Consider the following 24,465-nt stretch of genomic DNA (forward strand, 5'->3'; position numbering starts at 1 on the left):
CTTTTCATTTCTAATTGCAAAGAAATCACAAGACCAGGTGGCTCCAAGCCCCGTCCAGCCTGGCCTTGGTCACTTCCAAGGATGGAGCAGCCACAGCTTTTCTGGGCAACCTGTGCCAATGTCTTATCTTCTTCACAGCTAATAATTTCATCCTAATACCCTATCTAAACGATCTAAATCTATTTAGTTGTCCAGGCAAAGATTATTTGGGTTTATCCCTTCTTTTTTATTTTTTCTTTTTCTTTTGGTTTTGTTTGTTTGTTTGGGTTTTTTTGGGTTTTGGAGGGAGTTTTGGGTTTTTTTCCACAGATATATATACTCGGCATTTCAGCTAAGCATATGTTGATTTGCAAATGTCTAAACCCTATAGCCTAATCAAAACTAAATTTAGCTTAATGACATTCTCAGCATGTACAGTATGGGTCTAAAATACACCTTGTAAGTTTTCTATTCTCAGGAAGGTCAAACCCTACAGTTATATAATGCAGCATTGGAAATTTCACCATTAAATACCAAATAAATTTCTTCAAAGCTCTTTGTGTCAAAATGGTTTATTTAAAAGCACCTTCTTGGAGTTTGTCTTTTTTACTGCAATTGGAAAATGTGAGAGGGCTTCCATTATTTTTCGGGGGGGATGGCAAAATTCATATTCCATAGCTTGGTGACAATCACAAGAGATGGGGAGGTCCTCAACACAGTAACTGCATTTAAATTGTGTGGCTTCCCATGAATTAGTCCTCCATTTAGCTTTCTATTTCCATCGCCCATTTTCCAGCCTTAGAACAAAATGTGGTGCATTAAGGTTCTCTTCCCTTGTAACAATACTTAAAATGAAAGATGCTTTGTTTCAGGTCTCGTTAGCTTCATTTTGCTTTTTCCTTGGAATAACCTTGCTTAGCTTCATATCCTTCATAAAAGACAAAACTCTGCCAGTGAAGTGAGCCAAAGTACAACATTTTTCTCTGCATTCACTTCCCACACACAAGGGAAGATATTTTTCATTCTGCTATGTGAGGTGTCTTTTTTTTTTTTTCCAGAGGCATGAGGTGCCTCTGGCACTCATTTCTTGCTCTGCTCCTGCCGCAGAGCTTTTCCTTCAAGTGTCAGTGGTCATCCTGTCCCTTCTGTGACTGTTTTGTCCCTTCAGTGATCATCCTGTTTCTTCAATAAGCTTCCTGCTCCTCTTTTGAGTTTGCCATATGCAATTACCTCTTATTAGAGGGCTACAAAGAGAATTGTCAGCTACCTGCCTTAGATCTTAGGTTTGAGGGTCCAAAATTTCCAAGGCCCCTGTACAATAAAGCTTTTAGATTCAAAATTATCAACATTTGAAAAACAAGCATGCCTTCAGCAAATAGCTTGTTTCAGGAGCTGCCGACCTTTCCACACTCATCCTCTTTCTTCCGCAGAATTACATTGCATACTGCAATAAGTCAAGAAGTCTTTATCTAATTTGCTACTTTGTCTGCAGAGCTCATGCTACTCATTAAATATTAACATTTTTGCTTAAATGTTTACCATTTTGCTGACAAATCCTCACACAACCCTTTCCTACAAGGAAGAAACACTCAATCTCTGCTTTATTGTGAGTTCTGACCTGTTAAGGCTTACTGACCATCCACAAGGCAAATTTGTAGAGAGGGATAGGCAAGGTCTTGAATTGTAAGTGCATTTGTACTTCATCCATCGCTAGCCTTCAAAATATCTACTCAAAAATGTGCACGCTCAGAAGTTAAATATGATTATGTTAAAACCATTCCCTTGCAGACTTTATACAGCTGCTCATTAGTGCTGTATTGCTAACGTGATACCCGCTGCTATCCTGCAGTGTTTTCCTCAGCCAAATTACTCACTGGATTAATCAAACGGGGTGGGGAAAGGAGTAACCTGCGCTGTGCTCGTGACCACAGAGAATGTAATATGTGAACTGCAATTTTGTCCCTCGTGTTTCACTCTTGCAGCGCAGTGTGAGCCGCCGTGTGAGCATGGAGGAACTTGTCTGCCCCAGAACACCTGCTCTTGTGCTTATGGATTTGTAGGGCCTCGATGTGAGACAAGTATGTACGAACCCACTCGGGCTTTCTTCATTACATATTTTAATTAGCAGAAAATTACAAGAGAAAAAAAAAAAAAAACTTTTCTCTTTTTTTCTTTTTTTTCCCCCCTATATTTCCCCTTTAAAGTGATTATGGAATGCAAAGGATAACACGTTGAAGTAATACCATGGCTACTTAAGAGCATATATTTACCAGCAGCTTTGTTGCATTATGTAAAAATATGCACATCTAAATCAACATTTTCTTCGTAAAATTGCTTCTTGAAAAACAAAACAAAACAAAACAAAAAAAAAAAAAAAAAAGAAGAAGGAAAAAAGTGCATGTTATTTATAGTAATATTTCTGAAGTTTAAGATTGTGAGTGAATGTAGTAATGCTAATTTTGAGAACACAAAACACCAGCAATTCTTATCAGGAGTAATGCTACTCTGCAATACAAGTATAAAAAGAGGTTCATGCAATACAAGTATAAAAAGAGGTTCAATAGAGAGAATATCTGAAAAGCAGCCTTCAAACCCTTCTAAATCAGCAAAACACGTGCACTTCCATCATTACTGACCTCACTGCTTATTTAAATATCAGATTGCCCTTGAGAGGAATGTAATTTTATCTATGAAGATGAGTAGCTGGAATACCTAAAAAGCAAAAAAATTTAGGTGAATGCCTTCTAATAGGGAAAACAAATCAAGGAAAGGGACAGATTCCACCCTCAGTCTACCTCCTGGACTCACACTATCAGTTACCGGCTGTAACAGGGCAGCTTTAGGATCTGCAACGCTGTTAGTGATAAGGGATTTTGATCTTTTGTGTGTTTTCCAGTGGTGTGCAACAGGCACTGTCACAACGGAGGGGTCTGTGTGTCTCCAGATGAGTGCCAATGCAGGCATGGGTGGAGCAGCCCCTCCTGTGAGACAGGTGAGTGGTTGGCAGTGACTGATCCCACCCTTTGCTGCCCAAAATCCCTGTGGTGCCCCCACAGTTCAGGGCTAAGTCTGGGAATTGCTGCTGAGAGAATTAAAGCCTAAGGAGAGGAGGCCAAGTACAGGGCAAAACCTCAAAAGGCCTTGAGTTTATGTAACTGTTCCTAAGTTTAGATGTTTATGTAAGTATTCCTAAATTTAGATGTTTACCTAAATCTCAGGATTTTATAGAGGGAACCTACAAACCAAACCTTTTTGCAGCTTTTTAAGCTCGTGTGATTCTGGAGCTAATTCTTAGCATGCTGTGCTACCAGAATTCACACTGCGCCTCCTGCCTGCATCTCTCACTAGCAGAGCACCTACAAAATGTATCCACAGGAGTGTGGGAGCTCAGGAAAAAAGCCACCTCCACCCATCAGTACAAAATGACAAGATGTGGACTGGAACTAGGTACTTATTTCTAGTCAGGGCTCAAAGTTTTAAACAGACGCAGCTCAGGAGCAAACTCCTAAAAGCTGGGGTGGATATTTTCTCCAAAGGCACAGAAACTACGGCACTCACCTGGGACAAGCCATGCAAAATAGTGAAACATTAAAAGATGAGGACTACCTGAGTTAGTGCCAGACCTCAAGGCTCCAGAGGCAGTCTGCCTCTGCCACGGTGCATATTAAATGTCTGAGACACCTTCAGCCTACATTACCTTTCCTGGAAGGTGAGAGATGTCATTTTAACCTCCATCTCCTGGAGATTGCTCTTCCTGTAAGTGTTAAAATGACAGACCTACTGAAGAGGTAAATTAGCCCAGCTGTGATCCACAGGAATTGACGAGATTGTCACTGCTATTCTGGTGCCCATAAGCTCCGCTTTTCCTTCTCGAGGAGTTCTGCAATTTTATTTTGGGGTGGCTTTAAACAGAATCATCACAAGAGAAGGACAGACAACAAGCAACAGTAGCAGTAACTTCCAGAGCAGAATAACAGCAACAGGAATTTTTTTGTCTGCTGACAGCTTTGGTGAAAGGCTGCCAGACTCACCTCTCTGGCACTGTTTTGTGTGCCTGGCAGAGAATATTTTGTGGGCACTGCTGGGGTTTCCCACCTCAAGTGTTATGATAGGAATCTCAGAAAGAAAACAGGTATAAAAATGAATTAAAAAAAAAAAAAAAAAAAAAAAAAAAAAAAAAAAAGAGAGAGATAGAAGTTTACTATTGGAAATATAAACACTGACTTACTGACAAGACTATGGACATCTATGAACTAGCCAGGACAATGAGAGGACTAAACCAAATTCCCCTTGAGCAATGAATTAAATCCATTTTGACTTCATAAGTGACTGCTCCTCAGTCAGAAAAGCCTCTCATCTAGACTATGATTTCACCTTTTTTTTTCTTATTCCAAATTGGCATTTTATTTCATCTTTAGTTCATCTAAAATACTTTAGTGACCCTTAATTTATTTAAGATTAAATGCATTTAATTTATTTAATGGGCTATTCTACAAGATACTGAAAGACAAAGGAAACAGAAGGGAAAAGGTTTAAAGTGTCACTCTGCTTTGCAATGAAAACTTTATCAGATTCCTTATTCTTCACACACTGACTTCTCTTCTAAATCAATTTGAAATTCTAATAGTTTTGGGTTTTTTTTAACAGCCTGGCACTTGCCACATAGAAATATGCAAGACAGCTTTTAATTCCTAGTGCCTGTTGTATCACCTAGAGTAATAACAGATACATAAAGAGGCAAAGGGAGCTCAGCCAGTGGCTTTGTTGGTGATGAATGAGCCAATGTGTTGTGGGAACTGGCATTTAAATGAGGCAGAACAAACAGGTTTTTGGGTGCACACCTATTCAAGTTCCATGGAAATGCCACAATGCTCTGCTGAATGCAGACAAAGCAGCAAACAATTAATTTCTCCTCTCCAGGTTATCCAGGGTGTATTTTATTTGACTACATTTACTGCCTTGGGATTGTGCTTGGTGGGAATATTGGAATAGAAATAAATGAACTGTGTGAATCAAAGGAATGAATCTGAAATAAATTAAATTATTACATTAAATTACAGTCTATTTCATCTCCCAAGCTATACTAACACTCCACTGAAATGCCCCCACTGCGTCGACCATGAATAAACACTGCAGCAAAACTGACCTGCAAGAGTTGCATTAAACTTTTCACAGTATCACTAGAAATATTAATTCTAATGACATGTGCAGCAGTACAAGGGTCCCTACTCTAAAAAGTTCAACATTATCAGAGATTCATAAAGTTATCTTCTGTTCCCATCCAGCTGTGTGCAACCCTGTGTGCCTGAATGGAGGAGTCTGTGTACAGCCAAATACGTGCTCGTGTCCTTCTGGTTTCTATGGGCCACAGTGCCAGAGAGGTAAGAAAGTTCTATTTATCACTTTGATAAAGGGCCCAGGCTCAAAATACAAATATCACCTATAACATTACCTACCTCCACATGAAATATATCCAGAGATTCTCCTTGTCATATCTATGTGTGCTCCTTTGCTGTTGTAGTCTGTCATAAATCCGTATTTTATTGCTCCTGATGGTATTGGGAAGAAGAAAGAACTTACCGGTGATGCCATTAATGGTAACTAAATAATTACTCTAAAACTGCCTGAGTCAGTGACATCATTAACCAGCAACTATTCAATTAAATGTTAAAGCATGGAAGTACTTTGTTCATTTTGGTACCCTGTGGTGTGTATTATGCTGTGTTTCAGAGCCAGGTGATAATTTACCTTCAAATGGGGCTCACAGTGTCCCCTACTTGACCACCCTAAAGCGTTGTGGATGGGAGACTTCTGCAGGACTCCATCAGATCCTTGCTCAAAAATCTGATCCAATATTGCTCTGATTAAGGACCTGATTTTGAATGCCTGTCCCAGCTCTAAACTGAGGCTAACACTATCCTGGGCTTCTCACTCCTGTGCTGCAGAAGTCACATGAATGAATCCTTCAATGACCCAGTATCTCAGGCAGAACACACAAGAAAGAGAACTTAGAACAGGCAGCTGGAAGACCCCTGTGCTAAGACCACTTGCTTTTCTTGTTTCAGTGTGTAGCATTTCAATATGTAGTAGGATCTAGTAACTCCTCCTGAATGTGGGACTATAAATGCACCCTTATTACCAAAACAACTTCAATGTTAAAAGTTCTTTGCTCTTACTCTATCTCTTTTGTTTCCCTGGGCCTCCAAGATGAATGTGATCCTGATATATATTTTTTCAAGTGCATGATTCACACAGAAAAATCTAATTGCAAATGGAGCTTGCTGGAAACTTTGTTTTCGTGATGTTGGGGGTGAAGGAGAGAGTGAAAATGATACAGGCTGTAAATTGATGATCTTGCTCTTGAACACAGAGGGTGATTTTCATCATCTAGGTGATTTGAAATTTTTGCTCTTAAGTGTTCTGGTTTAGACAGAGCTAAAGCTTGAAAATAAGTATCCACATTCACGGGATCTGGAATTGATAGGAGGATATAATGGATGGAGGTCGAAGGAAAGCAAAGCCCTTCCCTCTGCTTCTTTGAGAAAGGGGGAAGAAGCAGCACCAAGGCCAAGCAAATGTCAAACACTGATCTATATTTCATGGGGAGAAGCCCTTTGACAGAGACTTAAAAATCTGACCCCACTGGGAAAATTCTGACCACTTAACTGCAAGTATCTAAGAGACCTCAGATGCTAGGAATCATGTCCCACTTTTTTTCCACAAACAACGCAGAATCAGAGTCTCCATCCAGGCAACCGCCCCAATCACCCTTTGGGGAGACACCTTCCCTGCCCCAGCTACAAAAAATACCTCCGTGAGCTGCTCTCCTGACAGAGACACCTAAACAAGGAGCCTGTGTTTTGGAAATGTTGATCCCTCCCGTGGTTTTGGCTCACAGAACATTTCCTTTCCTTTCCCCAGCTGTTTGCATTCCCCCCTGTAAGAACGGTGGTCACTGTGTCCGGACCAATGTCTGCTCCTGTGCCGAGGGCTACACTGGAAGGAGGTGCCAGAAAAGTGAGTTACACATTCCCCTTTGTATTCCAACTGTTCTCTGCCTCCCAAACAGCTCTTCTCCTTTTTGCACACGTTCCACAGGACATTTAGCCTGTATTTATGCTGTGACCAACAATATTTCAATCAGAAAGCTCTATGTTATACCCAAAACCAACTTGTTTACTAGAATAAGTCGAAGTTGGGAGGAGAACATTTGGCTGGAATCCTCTCTAAATATTTCATGTGTTCAAAATTAGTAACATTCATATTTGGGGATTAATTAATTATTTTGCATGGAAGATTTTTTTGGGGGGGGGGGGGGGGGAATTAAAGCCAAAGGCCAAGAAGCTGACTGAGATCCTTAAAAACATTAGAACCTCGTAGTTCCAGCTTAATTAAGGTAATTGGTTAACAGCACTTGAACCTTGAATTTTTTCTTGTCACTGAAAACTCCCTTTTCACATTACCATTAGTATTAATATTTGATTCTTCAATTCTTCTGGGGAAATAGGTTATTTTGGCACTTTTACAGACTCAATTGCTCAACAATATTTGTCAGCCAGGGAGTTTAGGATATGTACGTGAAAACTTTTTTTTTTTTTTTAAATATTATTTCTTAATCAGTTTGAAATTGGCAAGAGGGGAGCTGTGAAAACAACTATTCTTGGCAGGAAGAATCTGTACATTTCCAGAGCATTTTATTTCTCTCGCACACAGAGGGAAAAAAAAAAAAAAAAAAAACCAGTAAAAAATTCCCTGCAGCAACAAAAGCCCTCTCATTCCCCACGCTGCCGCTCTCCCCTTCTTCAGCAGGGAGGGTCGTGACGCACAGTGCACAATTGAATAGTCTGTTCTGGCAGGAATGTGCTGGAGGGAGAAAAAAGGAGGAAAGAACCTTATGTTTGGCATCCTGTTTTTGAGGTTAGAGAACATCAGAAAAGTGCTGCTTCCAGCTTTAAACACCCTGCCACATCTCCAGGCAGATCAAAGGGAAGCGCACTGATGATGATTGCAGTCTAGCAAAGCGCTCCCTGGAATCCTGCAAACTCTACTGGCTCACAGCGGGTCTCTTTCCACTTTCCAAAAGTTTTGTTGTCCATCTTGGTATCATTTTTTGCAAAAATGTTTTTTTGAGATGATGAAAACGTTTCTGTTCTGTCTGATCCAAGCCTTCATTCTATTTCAATAACTGCTATTTTGTCTGGTTTATTTAGCCTAGTGTTATAGAAAAAGGGCCTGTGAATGTGATGAATGAAGAAGAAATTAAGTGGAAGGAAAACACTACTTTTTGCTGATTCTTACTGGCCACTGGCTGCTAAATGGGGAAAAATGTTGAATAATGTTTCTTTTTTCTTGCCAAAAATCAAGAGCATATTGGACAAGTATTAAGATCCATCAAGAGAAGTCGTTAATTCACAAGATTTTATAACAAGCAGTTGTTCTTAGAGTTGTATATCTTCCTATTGTTAAATAGAATAACTTCTCTCTCCTCTGACAGAGGTGCCAGGTTTTGCAGTTCCTCTGGAGCAGAAGCCTGCAGGGCACAGCAGAAGTCAGTCTCAGCTGACCTTTGCGAGCTTTCCTCCACACAGAATGGAGAAAACCAGTGCTCCCAGCAGCGGGAGGCTGCTCCCTGGCCCATAAACCTCTCAGAGATCAAATGCAGAACACATCTCGCCCCTTTTTTAGGCATGATTTCATATCATTTTGCATCAGGCATGGACTAGATTGGGGGATTAGATAGCATAGGTGGCGTACACCTATGCTAAAAAGGTGTAAACTAAAAAGGCTAAAAGTGTAAACACAGGCACATGTTCCTAACTCACACACAGGCAAATGTGAAAAAGTGGAGAATAAATTCCAAAAAGAGCTGAGTATCAAGCAGCTCAGGCTGCGGCATCACTAGCAGTAAACATATCTGTATTTATATCTTTATCAAGTTAATTTTGATAATCCTGAGGCCACCTGGAGTAGCTGACTGTGCATAGGTGAGACTGCCCCATGGGCTGTGTGCCTGAGTGCTCAGAAATCCAGCTGGGAGGGCAGTGCTTCTGCTGACCTTCCTGGGAAGGATATGGCAAGAAGGAATCAGGAAAAAACAGTAGATTTCTGCTCTACAGAGGGTTTTTTTCTGGATTTGAGCACCTTTTCTGTCAGGCTTTAAGGACTCCATGTAAGGTAGCTGAGCTCTGAGTTGCACAGGACATTTCAGCTTGCACAGAGTTGTAAAATCCACGCAAAGAGTGAGGAAAAAAAATGCACATATCATGATAGCAAAGCTGGGATCAGATGTGAGTTTTACTGGAAGTTTAACACTGCATCATCTCCCATTTCCAAATCACCAGGACAATGTCAGACAGACTGCTAAAAGTGAACCTGTGGCCCAAATCACAGCTCTGTGGTGTCCCCTGTCGCTGCCAGGTGACCCCATGAGAAATGTATGGGTGGCTCAGCCACAGTGATGAATGTGACAATTCTGAGAAAAACATATCCTCTTGAAGGATTTTATCATTATTTCAATTGTTCTTTGCGCTCTGAATATGAAATTGCTGTGTCCTTGTGTACTTTTATGCTTCTGGTAGTTTCAAACACCTCTGACAGCAAATCAGCTTTGCTATGTACTTATACTGAGTCTATAATCTTAGAAATTTGGGATGGATTATTACCTGACTAAGAAAACCTATCAAGAAAGAGTGAGTAAGCTTAATACTGATGCAGACAAATTGGCAGTTTATTCAGTGTTGTCATTGTTTGATATGTTGATATCGTTTCCACTGCTTTCAGATATTTCTCTTTCTTTCTTAACATCTCACCTGCATGGACAGAGAAAGAAAAGCTTCTGTTTAATTTTGGCAGCTTCAGGTTCTCAATTGAAGGAGATAATTAAAACTAAATGCCGCACAACCCATCAAAGGTTATTTTTGAACTGAACCCAAACAGGCTATTGGCTTGTTTTACAGACATAGAACAATGGCTTCGGATTTTCACTTTCATCGCTGTAAAATTTGGAATTTCTGCCTTATGATTTTTAGTTTCCTTCCTATACAGTTTGGAATTTCTAATACTGTCTGCATGACAGCCAAAAACGTGCAGGACAGAGTGGTGGCACCACGACCTTTTCTATTCAGGTTGGCTTTCTTTTGCTTCTTAAGAGAAAGGCATTCAGCCTGTAAGTTTGTGCTTTGTATCTAAATAAACATCACTCCAAAACCCCCAAAAGTGTAAATCAGCGAGGTCTGATTGGCTGCCAGCTGCAATAAGTGCCTGGTGATTATGCAAAGCAGACACCCACACCGTGGACGCGCGGGTGGCAGCGCTGACAGGGAAATGTGTGGTGGTGCCTCAGCAATCTACAACCTCGTATCCTCACTTGAGAAGAATTGTTTCCAGTATAATCAGTCTTGTTGAGAGGGAAGAGAAAAATGCTGGCAGCACCTCAAAATAAAATATATTTTCTGGATCAACTTTGCATCCAACAAACACACTCGGGCGCTAAAGAAAAATTGTTTGTGCAGTGGTTTGAATTCCCCTTTGAAAAATACAGCTTTAAAAATCTGGGATGTCACTGCTTTTCAGGAGGCTTTAAAGCAGGGTTCTGACTGATATCTACTGCATCCTTACAAAAATTATAAACAAAGACAACACAGTAGGTTTCCTTTATTTACTACATGTATTTTCATAGGATCGTTCCACAAACAACGTTTAGAAATGAAAGCCCATAAAAGCTGAGTTTTCTTATGAAAGGCTGGAATGAAGAGAGGGGGAGAAGAAGAGGGATTCATGGGACCACATTTATCCTTTCCTCTGCTGTCTGCTTCTTGTGAGTGAATCTCTTCGCAAAAAAAAAAAAAAAAAAAAAAGGCGAGCCACAGCTCCCTCTGGAGCTCATCAGCGAGCAGAGGTCACGGGAAAAGAACATCCTCCTGCCTTTTCCAGCACACCAGGCACACCTGGAGCCTGATCTCAGCCCCTCTTTTGGCACTACCTCATGGCCACACAACACAGCCAGAGATCTGGGGTTTGGTCCCCATTTAAAACTGAGAACAAGTTTCTGTGCGCATCTGTTTCGTTTTGCCCGGCTCAATCCCGACGTCTTTGTACCACACAAGTCATCGTGCTGACACTGGGACCTTGCAGATTGGATCTCAGAGTTTGGAGAAAACTATTCCTCCATTTCAGTAATTCCTGCAGCCGGGATTTATGGCCAATTCACAGTGTGCAGTATAACTCACAGTCATTCCTCCAGCTCTGCTTGCTCCTCTTCCCTCCTCCTTTCTTTTCCCTTCCCGGTAGCATGAGGACTTTCTTTGCATGGGAGCTAGAGGCAAACTAATTGGAAATGTGAACACCGGGTTTCAAAGGCAGCTTTTCGCCAAGCAATGTCATATTGTGAAAGTCACTGCTTTCCCACATTCCAGCCTTCCCATGTAATGTTTCTGTACATTAGTGCCTCGCCAGCTGCATAAGCAGGAAGTTTTACTGCTCAACAAATCAGACTCCCACCGAGCTGTCATCTTGACACTGTGTGAAATATTCTCTGGAATGTCTTCACTGAGTAGCCAGATTGACTAAAGCTATCAAAAATCAGCCAGTTTGCAAGCCAAAGGTCCAGCAAAACCTCCCACACAAACAAGCAGGGAACAAACCACATACCTCATCTAAATGGATGGAGGAATCATTTACATCAGACTCGCTCTCCATACGGCAAGGATGTGCTTAAAAGCAACAAGTGTTTGTCTAAGATTCCTTATCATGCTTGAACAGTGGGTGTTTGGAAGTAAATGAGCAGCTGCTTACAGCAAACAGACCTGTAACTTCCTGTTCAAAGCATTATCTGTGCAACAAAAGTACAAAGTTTTGAGGGCTGGCTTGTCTCTAGGTTGGAGCCCAGTCTGGAGACACTGGAAAAGGAAATCCCGGTCTCAGTCCTTACTTGATTTTCCAGGCTACGTAACAGAACAGGTTCATATTAGATGTCATCTTCTTCCCCTGGGCAGGAAATGCAACGGAGGATGAACAATAACCAAAAAAAAAAAAAAAAAAGGTTACTGCTGTCTTTCCTATTCAGCTGAACAAAACATGATCCGTGCATCTTGCCTGGGGGGTACAGGGGGAGATGTGACTTCCCAACAGGAGACAATGACTCAGGGCACAGCCTGGTTTTTGGTCTGCTCTCAGAGCAGAGCTCCTCACTCCTCACTCTTAGTAAGGATTTGTGACAAAACCATTAGTCTGCCTTTCTTTAAAAATAGATTTTTTCATATATATGTAGCTGATGCATTTATCTTAACAGGGGGTTTGAACACATGCATCTGTCTAAATTTATTTTTCAGGAAGGGAACAAGTATTCATCTGGGTAAGAACTGAATATATTTCCTAAACAAGCCCAAAAGCCTTATTAAATTTTTTTATTCGTTCCATAAACAGAACATTCCCAGACTGCAGCGTGAATTTTACTAGAGTAGAACATCTAAATTTTAATATTCTTTACCTGTTTCTTAAATGCACTGAAGAAATGTGCCAGATCTGCTACTGTCTGTAAAAGCGTGCCTAAAGCAAAAGAAAAGGGATTCCTGAATTGCTGCATCTCTCTTTGCAATGGGTTTTTGGATGAGAATAAGTGGGTTTTGCCCACTAATTAATTTAAGAGACAACTTTTTGGGGATGTATTTTTCGATTAAATTATTTTTTAAAGATGTCTTGCAAAAGGAGCAATGGATCTATCCCTTGAAAAGCCCAGAGGACAGATGGTCATGGAGATTAATGTTGTCTGTTTATCCACAAAAAGACACAGGCAAGACAATCCTCCCCAGCACTGATTTCCATGTAAGCTCGAGCTTATTTCTGAGGCAGATAAGAACAGGGTAATGATGATCAGATTAGTGCAGTGCCAGTGCAGGCAGCAATCCTATTCCAAACTTCCTGACCAGGTCCTTACCTTTTGGCTGAGTTATCAGCCTGTGGCTGCTCTCCTTGTCTTGAGACTTGAATCAGCCTTTTACTCTGTATAGATGAAAATGAACCAAATTGCACCAAGCACAGGCAGTGAGGGCAAGGAGAATGTGCCCAAATGGCCTAAATTGCAGATCAGCCTCAAGCGCAGAGCTGCAAAAACAATCAGAGGAGAAACTGTGTGTATGAGCCCTCTTTCATTTCTCATTCAGGCATGACAAGAAAGCAGCTCAACAGAACAATTTATACACAGGCTGGAATGGTTCACTGACCTAATAAAACACAGAGCATTCTTCAATGAAGAGAAAACGTTACCGAACTCAAGCCCCTAACATGTTGGGAATACGACCTGTGCTGAGAGTGTACTTTGCAATTCCCCACATTAATTATACACTAACAGTTGCAAAGATGAGAATAAAGTAGAGCTGTAGTCTTTTTCAAATTAATAGTGTTGCAATCAGACTAAAACCAGTCCGTAAATGAGAAAAAGGATTTACTAATGATCTCAAAATCTCACAGCTTCTAGCAGAATATTCCCCAAACATCCAAATGTGCAGCTACACGTGCTTATTTTGTTTATGGTGGTTTTATTCTGGAAGATGCTGAAGTATTCCACAGCTATCCTGACATGATAATACCGCAGAGTCTCACCTGGCAACAGACAACAAGCAAAATGAAGATCGTGAGACCAAGAGGGAGGGACTTTTCAGTCCAAGGAGAGTGAGGAGTCCCCTGCATGTATTGCAGTGACAATCCCCCACTAGTTTCCCAGCGTTTAGGAGTCTTGCCTTCCACTCACCCCGAGGGAATTTTTTGGAGGTACAGATGGAGTGATCAGGATCCTCCTTAGCTGGCAGAAAATGTTATCAGCTGCTGAGAGCGACGTGACTGCGAACAGGAATGCAGTGCATCGCACACTGACTCTAGGAGTGCAGTCTAGCAGCTCAGTAGTTTTTCCATATAGCAGTAATTATTTTTCTCATTTTTACTGAGCTAATAACTAAATTAGATTTATTTCCTGCTTTAATATCTCTAAAAGGCCCCATAAGTATATCAGAGTACACATCAGAATGAAGACCCAGACATAATTAGGCAAAGCACTGACATTGCTCTGCTATCTATATGCTTTACAATTTTTCTGACCATTTTTTCTTCTGAAATGTGTGCTAGGTCATGCAAACTAACTCTTATTGCTAGAGCTCTGTGGTAAAGTGAATATATTAGAAATGCAAACTGTCACCACAACCATCACAATTACATTTACAGCTCCCTCTGTGTCTTGTAGTAATTTGTTCTCCCGCACTGCATCCCTCAGAGGTTTCTACGAGATTATTTTTTACTATTGAGAAAGGTAATTTATTGAAGAAGTGCTTTGCATCTCCGCCAGAGGTACGTGAAGCGAGAAATAGGGATGAGCAAACCTCAAAATGATTGGTAGCTTGATATGGATAAGGATCCAAATTTTAGAGCATTGCACGGAATTTGCAATTTTGTTACATTATAAGTATTCTTTCTCCCTAAAATTTAATCTGTGGCTGTAATTACTGGCATTCAGTGGATCACACATCTGAGGTTACTCAGACAGAGCTTGCAGAGAAAGTTATTTCTTTATTTACAAGCCCAAATCAACACAGATAAGGAATTTCAGATAAAATCAAGCTGTGGAAAAACATATGCGCCCAAAACTCAGCACGGGCAAAACTATTTCCTCACTGCCCTTGGAAGCAGAAAAAAACGGGACTAGAAATTGCTGGTGTCCCAAATCCATAACGTGTTTTTCAGAGCTGTGTACGTTTGGGACCTTCACAGCAGCAGATATATTGGTACATCCATCTCGCTAATGATCTGTTGAGCATCAGTTATACCCTCTAAAGGGGTGAATGACATTTTTTTACCTCCACTAGTTTCTGCCAGTAGAATCCAAACAATGGTGCCCTTTGTTAGAAACATCTTTTTTTGGCCAGAACACACCCATTTGGGGATGTTGTTATTTTTTATTTTAAGGGATTGAAGATCACTCAGCAAGACGAAATCTTTATTTGGAGCCTAGAAGCATCCAAGCGGTCGTTCCCTTTCTGCAGTCAGGATAATGTTTCATCTGAGCAGTGCTGCTTGGGTGCATAATGCACCCAGAGAGACGGAGAACCTCCTTCCAGTCGATCAATTGAACTGTGCTATTTTGTGAAACTGCTGGTCTGACCTTCCAGTTTGTGTCCTGTGAAAAGGATCAGCAACATCCCTACACTGGAATGCTGCAGTGTCATGATCGCGCTGTTCCTGGCCCAGAGCTTCTCCACGTTCGTTTTGTTTTATCAATAGGTGATATATTTTACCTACAAACATTTGAAAGTGCCAACTTTAGTACAAAATCCACTTCTTTTGCATTTACTGGCTTCATTTTTGTCCACAGTTCAACTTCTGTGAGCTGCATTTTCCTGCGGAGACCAGTCAGTTATATTTTTAAATCTGTCCCATGCTCTGTGTCAGTACTGGGCTGTATCTCCCCACCTACAGCTCTTTGCTTTTCAGAATGTCACACCAAATCACAGAAAACACCGAGCAGGAAGGAGGAAACGAACATTAAAGCAACATGTACCCATAGAAAAAAACAAACCTGAGACTGACCAAGCTCCCTGCTCCACGAAAGAGCAGTAGAACAATTTGAAATACGCACTGGACCCACAGAGAAGTCATCAGTTCAAAACCAACACCAGGCAGGAATAAAAGCAGTGCCCATGAATCACCCAGAAATGTCAGCACAGGGATGGTGACTTAAGGGATCAGTTGAAGTATGTATCTACCTGTAGGTGTTCTTTTGGCTGCATTTCTGTGTTCTTTGTCAGCAAGATACAGCCTGATGCATTGCCTTAGCTGGCCCACACAGATGTTACTGCTTGAGGCTATTTTCTCTCTTCCATCCAAAGGCAGGATGCACCCAGAAGCAGGTCATTTTACTCAGCTTCTACAGAAAAAAAAAAAAAAAATAGGAAAAAAGAAAAAAAGCTATTTTCAAAACTACATCTTCTAATCAGCACTGCAGCTTGATGCACCGGCTCAGGATATGTGCCATGTGCGCCATGGCTCAGGATATGTGATGACAGGTAATTTTTGATTCAGAAGGAAATAGTCTCTGCAGTCTCATAGCCAGGAAACGACATGGATGTTTCAGTTCCTGAAACATTGCAGGGGATCTCTTTCTTCCAAGATTTCAGGGCCGTGCTGTAATAGTCCATCTCTTTTTTTCTTTTGACTTTAGGAGGGTGATGATATGTCTTATTTGAACAAAACTAAAAGCTTTTCACTACTTATTATCTCCTTCCAATGAGAAAAGGTGTAATAAGGTCCTCCTGTCTAAAGGTGGCTTAGGTTAAACTAGGAAAGTTTCAGTCTGATAATCCACAAAAGCAGTGGAAGTCTGGAGGCCATGTCTGGCTGGTTTTGATCACTGTATCTGGTCAGCAGATCCTTCTGGTTAATAGTGTGACCCTTCAACAGAGTCAATTCCAGTCTCCAGAGCCCAGCAAAGCAAGTCCAGTTCTTAACTTCGCCCCCAGACCCCTCTGGTTTTGCATAACAGGGATATTTTTCTTCATACTGTGTACATTTTAGTAGGAATGATGCTGTTGATCAATGGGAACAAAGGCAGACAGCAGAAGTCACTGAAATTTTTGGGGTGTCCACAGCTGATGCTACTTACACCAGAAGGACAGACTTCACTCCACACACAACACTTCAGGTGCTGGGTGGTTTCAGTAATCTCCAGAAATATTTATTTTGCAGGTAAATTCCTTGTTTTGGCTGCCAAAACAGATGGTCTGACTACCTTAAAGATTTTAGGGCTGAAGAGTTTGGTATGGAGCTTCATGGAGGTTGATAGAAAGAGTTGTTGCAAGAAGCACTTCACTGGGTCAAGTGAGCCTAGGGGGGATAAGCTATGAAAAGGGTCACAGGAAATTTTAAGTGATTGTAAGGTCAAAATGCATTAAAGCCATCAAAGAGAAATAGCTGCTGCGTTAAACAGAAAACTCAGCGAGTTGTGAATGCCTTTCAGCACGTGGGAGGACTGTGCACATTTTATGTGATGTTCTGCGCAGCACCTGTGTTTTATCTTAACACCTGCAGCCACTTGTTACCTTATCAAAATCACCCCTCATGTGAAATACAACACAGAGCCACACTTCTTCTTCAACCTGCATCACCACCTTCAGCACAGGCTTACATTAGCTAACCCACCAATTCAGGGGAACATGAGATCGTGGGAGTGGTAAATGGTGGCCTTACAGAATTGTGGCACATTACAGACTCGAGTAACACAATTGCATATGAAATTCTGTGCTTTGGTTCTTGCTGAAGAGCACGAAAACGACAGCACTGGCAGCCAGGGAATGATGAAGGCTTTAGTGATGTTCACTGTCTGACAGCTAGCTTGCACCCACGACCTGTGGATAGCACAGGACTCTCCCCACTCCCAGTGATATATCCTAGCTGACTGCAACAAAGGGGAGACACAAATGTGTTTATATCCATGGCATCAGGACTAGAGAGATGGAAAACTTAACAAACTACTTCTGTCTCTGGGTCAAGATGCCAGGGCTTTCTTAAGAGGAGGGAAAAAAAAAAAAAAAAAAAAAAAAAAAAAGAAAAGTGAGTCTTTTCAAAGTCATGCCAGTACCTGGGAGGATTGCAATAATTTGATTTGCTCTCCTAGTGTCTGATAATTTATTTAGTTTTCCTGTGAGAGGCTTGAACATTTTTGTTTGCTATTTTGAAATTGGAACTCCTCCACAGAGGCCAAGGAGTGGGACTAGAAAGGATCCGAACTAGTTATCATTAACAAATGGTGATGTCTGCCTGATGGGTATTGAGATGGAGTTGTATTTAGGAAAGTTAAAGAAAGGGAGGACAAGGTGGAGATGTCAGGAAGGAAAAGGGGAGAGATAACACTGCATACATTTACCTAAAGGTGCTTGAGAATTCCTTGGCAAAAAGAGTTTCTTCCCCTGGGTGGCAGGCAGGCAGAAGTGCTCGTCCAGTTCAGAACAGGTTTGGTACTGACTTGAACCATTAGTTCACTTTGAACTGAACTCCTGTGGATATATCATTGAAGTCAGAGATGTCATAATTAATGAAGGCAGTTCATGCTATATTTTTATAGCTACTTGTTCATTTGTAAGGCAACTGAACCAAAAAAAAGGGAGAAATGGAAAGTTGAAAGTCAGTTTAAACTTATGTGTTTTATTCAGATCAAGACTGGACCCCACCTGTTGCTGAAACCTTTGCTGAATTCCTAATTTGACTCCCTGCAGCTGAGTCTGCTGTCAGCACAAAAAGAATAAAAAAAACCAATAAGAATGTGATTGTTGGTGTAAGGCTAAAAATATACAGAAAATGGAAGAAACAAACAAAAGAAAAAAAGGTGAAATATCCATCTGAACAAATGCCACTGTCTGCATCACCTTTTCTTGATTTTACTTTCTAAGAGGTGGTGGGAAGATGATTTCCAAGTTTCATATGACCTCAAAACAAAATCTATAGATTTTCAACTGATTTTAAGAGAACAGGTTCTGCTGAGACACTATGGTCCATGAATATCAAAAAGCATAAAGTGATTTTAAATCTAGAACCAAACTTTATGGTTTGGGCTCATCTTTTCTAAATTCTGAATGTCTGAGCTGTTTTATAATTGAAATATGAAATCAAATAAAACACAGTGTAAGATCGTGGATCAAAAATCTCTTATTGGAGATGTGAGATCAAAGGGGAGAGAAAGAGGAAAAAGAAGAGATTAAATGATTTCAGAGTTATGGATGCCATGACCCTTTGAACTCATTTAGGTTTTAACCAGTGGTTGCAGCATTTTTTTAACAGCTCAGCAGGAACTGTAGATCCCTGTTAGCCTTAGTAAGCAGAGGCCAAGATTACAGCATGGATCAGGAGAGGTGGAGAAAGAAGGAAATGGAGGATGACAGTTTGAGGGCTGGGGTCCAAGCAGCCCCTATAATCATGGCCACATCTGCCGTGCCTAAGGGCAGGTCACGCTGCTGAGGGATCCAGGAGGCTTGGCACAGAATGAAATGCAAATGTAGCAGCCAAGCAAGAGCAGCAACACCGCCCTAAAAGCTGCAGCAGCATCTGGACTGAAGGGAGAGACCAGCACAAAAAGTGCCACAAAAGCAATATTTCATTACACCAGATGAATAACTAGGGAACCTAAATCTACCTACTTAAAAATGTCTGATCATCCCTGAGAGAAGACCAAAAGGTTATCCTCCCATCAAATAACAGCTGCAGCATTTTTGCTTGCTATCTTTTTGTAATCATCCCTATTTTCAGGTTCTTTTCAGGAATCCACCTCCTGCAGTAGAGGTCTGAGGGGGGGACTGTGGTCATCCAGAGTCCTGTATGCAGTGACAACTCGACAGTCAGGATTGATGCAGCGTTAGCATTCCTGCTCTGCTCCTGCTGCTGATGTGCTAAAAGGCAGCACAACCTCGAGGCTGATGGAGGCACTGCTGTGTTTTAGCTGTCAGCCACTCGGGGCCCCTGCTCCCTGCTGAGGAGGAGCTAGGTGTCCCACAGCCACCCACCCCTGCAGGAACCACACCGATTACCAGGGATGGGAAGGAGTCACTGGCAGCTCCACCGTGCCTGTAAAGCTTTGAACATGGCAGGAGCCTTCGGGCACAAATGTGAGCTCACACCTTGACTGCCAAACTCCTCCTGACTTGGCTCTCCTACCCCAGTCCAGCCACTCGCTGTGTTACATGGCTTTTTGTACTCCACCCAATTATCCAATGCTTCCTTCCATGTAAAATGCAAATCATTCCCACTCCCACCATACTGGCACTGCCATGTTTCTGAATTACCCTGCCTCTGATGGGTGCTTCCTACACTTACCTTCGCAGGCATGGAGAGACAGGACAGGAGGAATTTGGGTACCTGCCTAAGGCATCTCCCTACATCAAAGCAGGTTGGGATTGCAGATGTCTGAGTTCCCAGAAATGTGAGATTTTAATGCTGGATGTTCTAAAACAACACTGATAAATACAGCTTAATCAGAGACACAAAAGCTTTTCGATTTTTAATGAAATCAACAAAAAACCCATCTGGCTTCTTGTGTTTGAAAGAACAACTCAGCTCTCACATCTTATTTGTACAAAAGAATAAAGTAAAAAAGGTAAGTACTTTAAGAAGTAATGGTTCAAAAGGGCAATAGACTAATAGATTTTTAGGATTTATGCTTGGTTGAATGCAAAATCATTCCCAAAACTGTGTGAAAACAACCCATCCTCGTCAAGGCTTTTCTTATCCAAATGAACATCTGAGAACATGAAGAAGGAATTTTCCCATATGGAAGTGAAAGCTCTAGAAATCAGCCCAAAGGCTGTCCACTTGCTTTTCTGAGAATCTTTGTAATCAGCCTCTCTGAGGTCTGGTGAGGCAGCTCTTACAAGAGTTTTCACACATGGCACAGCATTTCCCATAAGGATTTATGGGACCTATCAAACCTCTGTGTTTCAGATCCTCAATTCCAAATTACTTTTCTGATTTTTAATTACAAGCCAACTAACCTTCTGCAGGGAGGAAGCGAGTGAGCCTCCACTGAAGTCTTCCCTCATTTCCCAGCTCCCACCTTCTTCTTTTGTTGTGTTCCTGCAGGTGTCTGCGATCCCACGTGCATGAACGGGGGGAGATGTGTCCGCCCAAATGTCTGTGACTGCCCATCTGGCTGGAGGGGAAAGCACTGCAGCAAACGTAAGCACCTCTGCTCCCATCAAACTGTTGATATTAATTAGTCCAGTCAACACCAATTTTCAGTCTTAATACTAAAAAACCAACATAGAATCTGTTTTGTTACTTCAGCAGTTTGAAGAAAAGCAGTTCTAAGCACAGGTAATACAAAACGCTATAAACACTTGATGCTTGCAAAAGAGGAAAAGCAGTGTGGGTTCTGCTGGTTCTGCTTCATGCAGCTCTGTTATACATCTTGTTATGGAAATTCATTTTTATAGTATTAAACTTGAAGCATTGATTTTATGTTTTAACAGCTTCACATATTTTGTTATATTCTTCAGAGGAATGTCATGTATTTCAAAGTACAGGGCTATCTAAAGCCTGCTATAAAGCTTTCCAAACTGATGTACTCTCAAGGTCATTGGTGCATAATTTGGAGAATGACGTGTTCTTACTCTGTAACTCTGACTTCAGTTACATAAAAATGTAATTAAAAAGAAAAAACTCTCACCCTAAAACATTTTCAAGGAATATTTTTCTGTACATGGCTATTCATTACCATGAAGTTGACAGATAAACTGAATAAATTTATAATCAAGATGACATACTGTATGCAAACCAGATTAAAATACTGGCTTTTTACCCTTTGGGTCCTGCTAGTAAATATGATTTCAGAACCAGAGGTTTGAATTTATAATAATAATAATTTATTCAGAAATGCTGAAGGAAGGAAGTGTCTCTCACACATACACAGCAGATCATGCACTCACTCTTTCAGGATCTCTGAACAAATACCATGTGCAATAAAGATATTAAACTTTACTATGGAAATACTTGGTTTTTCACATAGAACACGTAGCAGGTATATAATGTGTCATAGAGAGGTTATTCTTAGCTGATGATGAGCTAAGCATTATAAATTCCAAGTCTCCCAGTAGACAATTATCAAAGATAAATTTCTTTAGAAGAAAATATCAGAGAATCCTGCATACTGATGATGTGAGGAACAGAACACTCCCATTCCTTTAGAAGTCAGCCATATGGAATAAAGCCCAGCAGGTCACCTCTCAGACAGCTCTTGAACACGCAGATACATCGCGTACATCCTCTCACTTGTTTCATGTCAACCTGTTCAGCTGTTTGCCTGCAGAAATGTCTCAATGGAGGGGAGTGTGTCGGTCCCAACATCTGCGAGTGCTCCGGAGGATGGGTGGGAACGCTGTGCCAGACCCGTGAGTGCTCCCTTCATTACTGCAGCCCTGTAACCACCGCCGGTTTTCACACAGAGGATTTTCTGCTGTGTGTATATTGCGTTAAGGTTTATGCTTGGACTCAATCATCTTAAAGGTCTTTTCCAACCTAAAAGATTCCATGATTCTATTACGTGTAAAAGTCAACCGTAACATGATTAGCACCTAAATTCTTCCTCTTATTTGTCAGAGCTGTCCTATGCTGCCAGTAAAACTTGTACTTTCAAAGACATTTCTAGAATCAACATAAGAGGCCTGACTCATCTTTTTCTCACATGGATGCTGACATCAACCTGCCAGGCAAAATAAGTACTTTTAAATTAAATAATTTGAAATACAAGGTAAAAAGGAGAGGTCAAGGAGAAAAGGAAATGGAGTACCCATTCTCTCTACCCAAGTGTCATTAAGCACAGAAATTCTGTCGGTATGCTAACCTTAGAGCCTGACCCTGTAAATTCTACCAGTTCAGACTTACCAAGGTGGCTGGAAGTATTTTCATTTGAGGGGATTGGAAGACCTGGAAACGGAAGAGATCTGTTATTGCTAATTACACCCAGGGTCACTTCAGTTTATGTCTATCATCAGTTTTACAGGAAAAGGGTATGAGGAAAATATCAAGGCATTATCCCCCTTTAAAGGGCATTATCTCCTTTATCTTCCCTTCCCCTCACACTCACAGAGCATAATTACTTATGAAAATCTTCTGTCAGCTAACTCCCAATGGCTGTGTAATTGTTTCTTTGTGCCAGCTGCCTTCTAGTTCAAACATGGGAATGTTTAAAGTTATTGATGGCACATTCTTGACTCAGTTTACAGAATAAATAAACAAATCGTGCTTGCTCCTGTGAAAGGCAAGTGAGACTGGCAACAAATTTTGCTGTCCTATGCAGACACACAAGCCCAGGCAATTTTTTATAGATTCATCTAACCTTTGAAACTTTTCTCCAAATCCCTTCATTTGCTAGTCATTCTGGTTTTACTGTTTCTTCCCATAGTGGGAGGTTAAATCATCTTTTTTTTTTGCCCAAAAGGATCTGGCTGAAACTCCCAGGTCCCACAGCAACCCCAAATTTCTGGGTTTTTAAAGAGAAAGAGAGAAGACGATTGTCAGAGAGCAGATGGTGAGGTCTTACAATGTTGCTCCAGGGTATTCACAGCGAGGCAGGGGTGAAGCAGGGGAACAGGAAAGTCTTCATCCTCACAGATGTTAGGTGTAAGTTTTGCATAGAAGTGTAACCCTGAAAGTAAGTCGTGTTTCATGTTTTAATGGGAGGCTATTCTGGACTCAATGAAACAAATGTGTTTATCTAAACATGAAAAGCCTCCTGAATGCCTCCCTTCTCCTCAGCCCTGGCAGAGCCGCTCCAGCTGCAGCAGCACCGAGGGCTGACTCCAGGCCCTGGCTGCTCTTTTTGTTGCTCTTGTACTCCCTTGGCCTCTGTCCCATCTCCCAGCAGAACAGGGACAGTGGGCCAAAGACACGGGCTCTGCCAGGACCTGTGAGCTTCTGGCAAGGAGCTGTTTGGTTCATCACTCCACTCCCCTGTGCAAAACTGCTTTGTCACATTTAATCTCCTGAGGTTAGCACCCCCATCTTGCTTGGATGTGTGTTCCCAAATTCTGTGTCCCACTGTAGTATCAGCAAGGCTGAATTCAACCTAGATTTGCACCACTTTAATTACAGACTGGCTATTAAACTCAACAACAGAGCAAAACATTCACATTGTAAGATAAGAAAGTAGTAGCTGCCACATATTTTTCATTATATTAAAAAGAAATTTCATATTTATATATTTATATATTTATAGATAAATATATTTATATATTTATATATAAATATATTTATATATTTATAATATATTTATTTATTCTCTGGCATTAAATTAAATCAAAACCACATTTTATTATACTGTATTTGAATATATTATTTAGTACCATGTATTAATTCTATGTTTTTATATGATTAATCTCAATTGTTTCCATTTTGTTAATCTCAAGAGTTTCCATTTCATAATGCAAATATTCCGACTCACTCTACAAGTAACAATTCAGAAGATAGGTTTTGTCAACAGTCACTCTGTAATCCAGACTCCATTAGGGCAGGATTTTTTCCCAGGGGCTTTTTCAAGGGTAGGAGATTATGAGACAATCCCAGATTCATTCTTTGTTTTCAGCCCATGAATTCACTCAGCTGCCCTTATCGGGATGGTGGTAATGGAAATGCAGATAAAGGTTTCATCTATACCCTGAAACCTCGTTTTTTCCTCACTGATTTCCTAACACACTGAGGAGGGTGACTAAACCACAGGTACACAGGGACTTCCACTACTATTTTCTGGACATTTCCCAGATGGAACAGATTGTTGCAGTCCTTTATACTGAGACAGCCTGAGCCGTTCCTTAAGCCAGCAAAAGGGACAATGGACAAATACTAAGAATGTCCACATCTGCTTTTTGATTTATCTTCCATAAGAAGTCACAGATCACCTCCATCTTTCCAGTTTCTAACTCACAAAACCCCCAGCCCACATGGACCATTCAAGAAGATGTTTGG

The 24,465-nt window shown here is 41.0% G+C and overlaps 1 protein-coding gene across 1 annotated transcript in view; it reads left to right on the forward strand.

The window, feature by feature from the left end:
- LOC120755029 (von Willebrand factor D and EGF domain-containing protein-like) overlaps window positions 1-24,465 on the forward strand; it is a 178,168-nt gene that overhangs the window by 134,422 nt on the left and 19,281 nt on the right. The window contains 6 exon segments of the mRNA XM_040069525.1: window positions 1,962-2,057; window positions 2,876-2,971; window positions 5,265-5,360; window positions 6,901-6,996; window positions 20,587-20,682; window positions 21,798-21,893. Coding sequence (XP_039925459.1) covers window positions 1,962-2,057; window positions 2,876-2,971; window positions 5,265-5,360; window positions 6,901-6,996; window positions 20,587-20,682; window positions 21,798-21,893 — 576 coding nt within the window.

Source organism: Hirundo rustica, chromosome 7, assembly GCF_015227805.2.
Source record: "Hirundo rustica isolate bHirRus1 chromosome 7, bHirRus1.pri.v3, whole genome shotgun sequence".
Taxonomy (NCBI): Eukaryota; Metazoa; Chordata; class Aves; order Passeriformes; family Hirundinidae; genus Hirundo; species Hirundo rustica.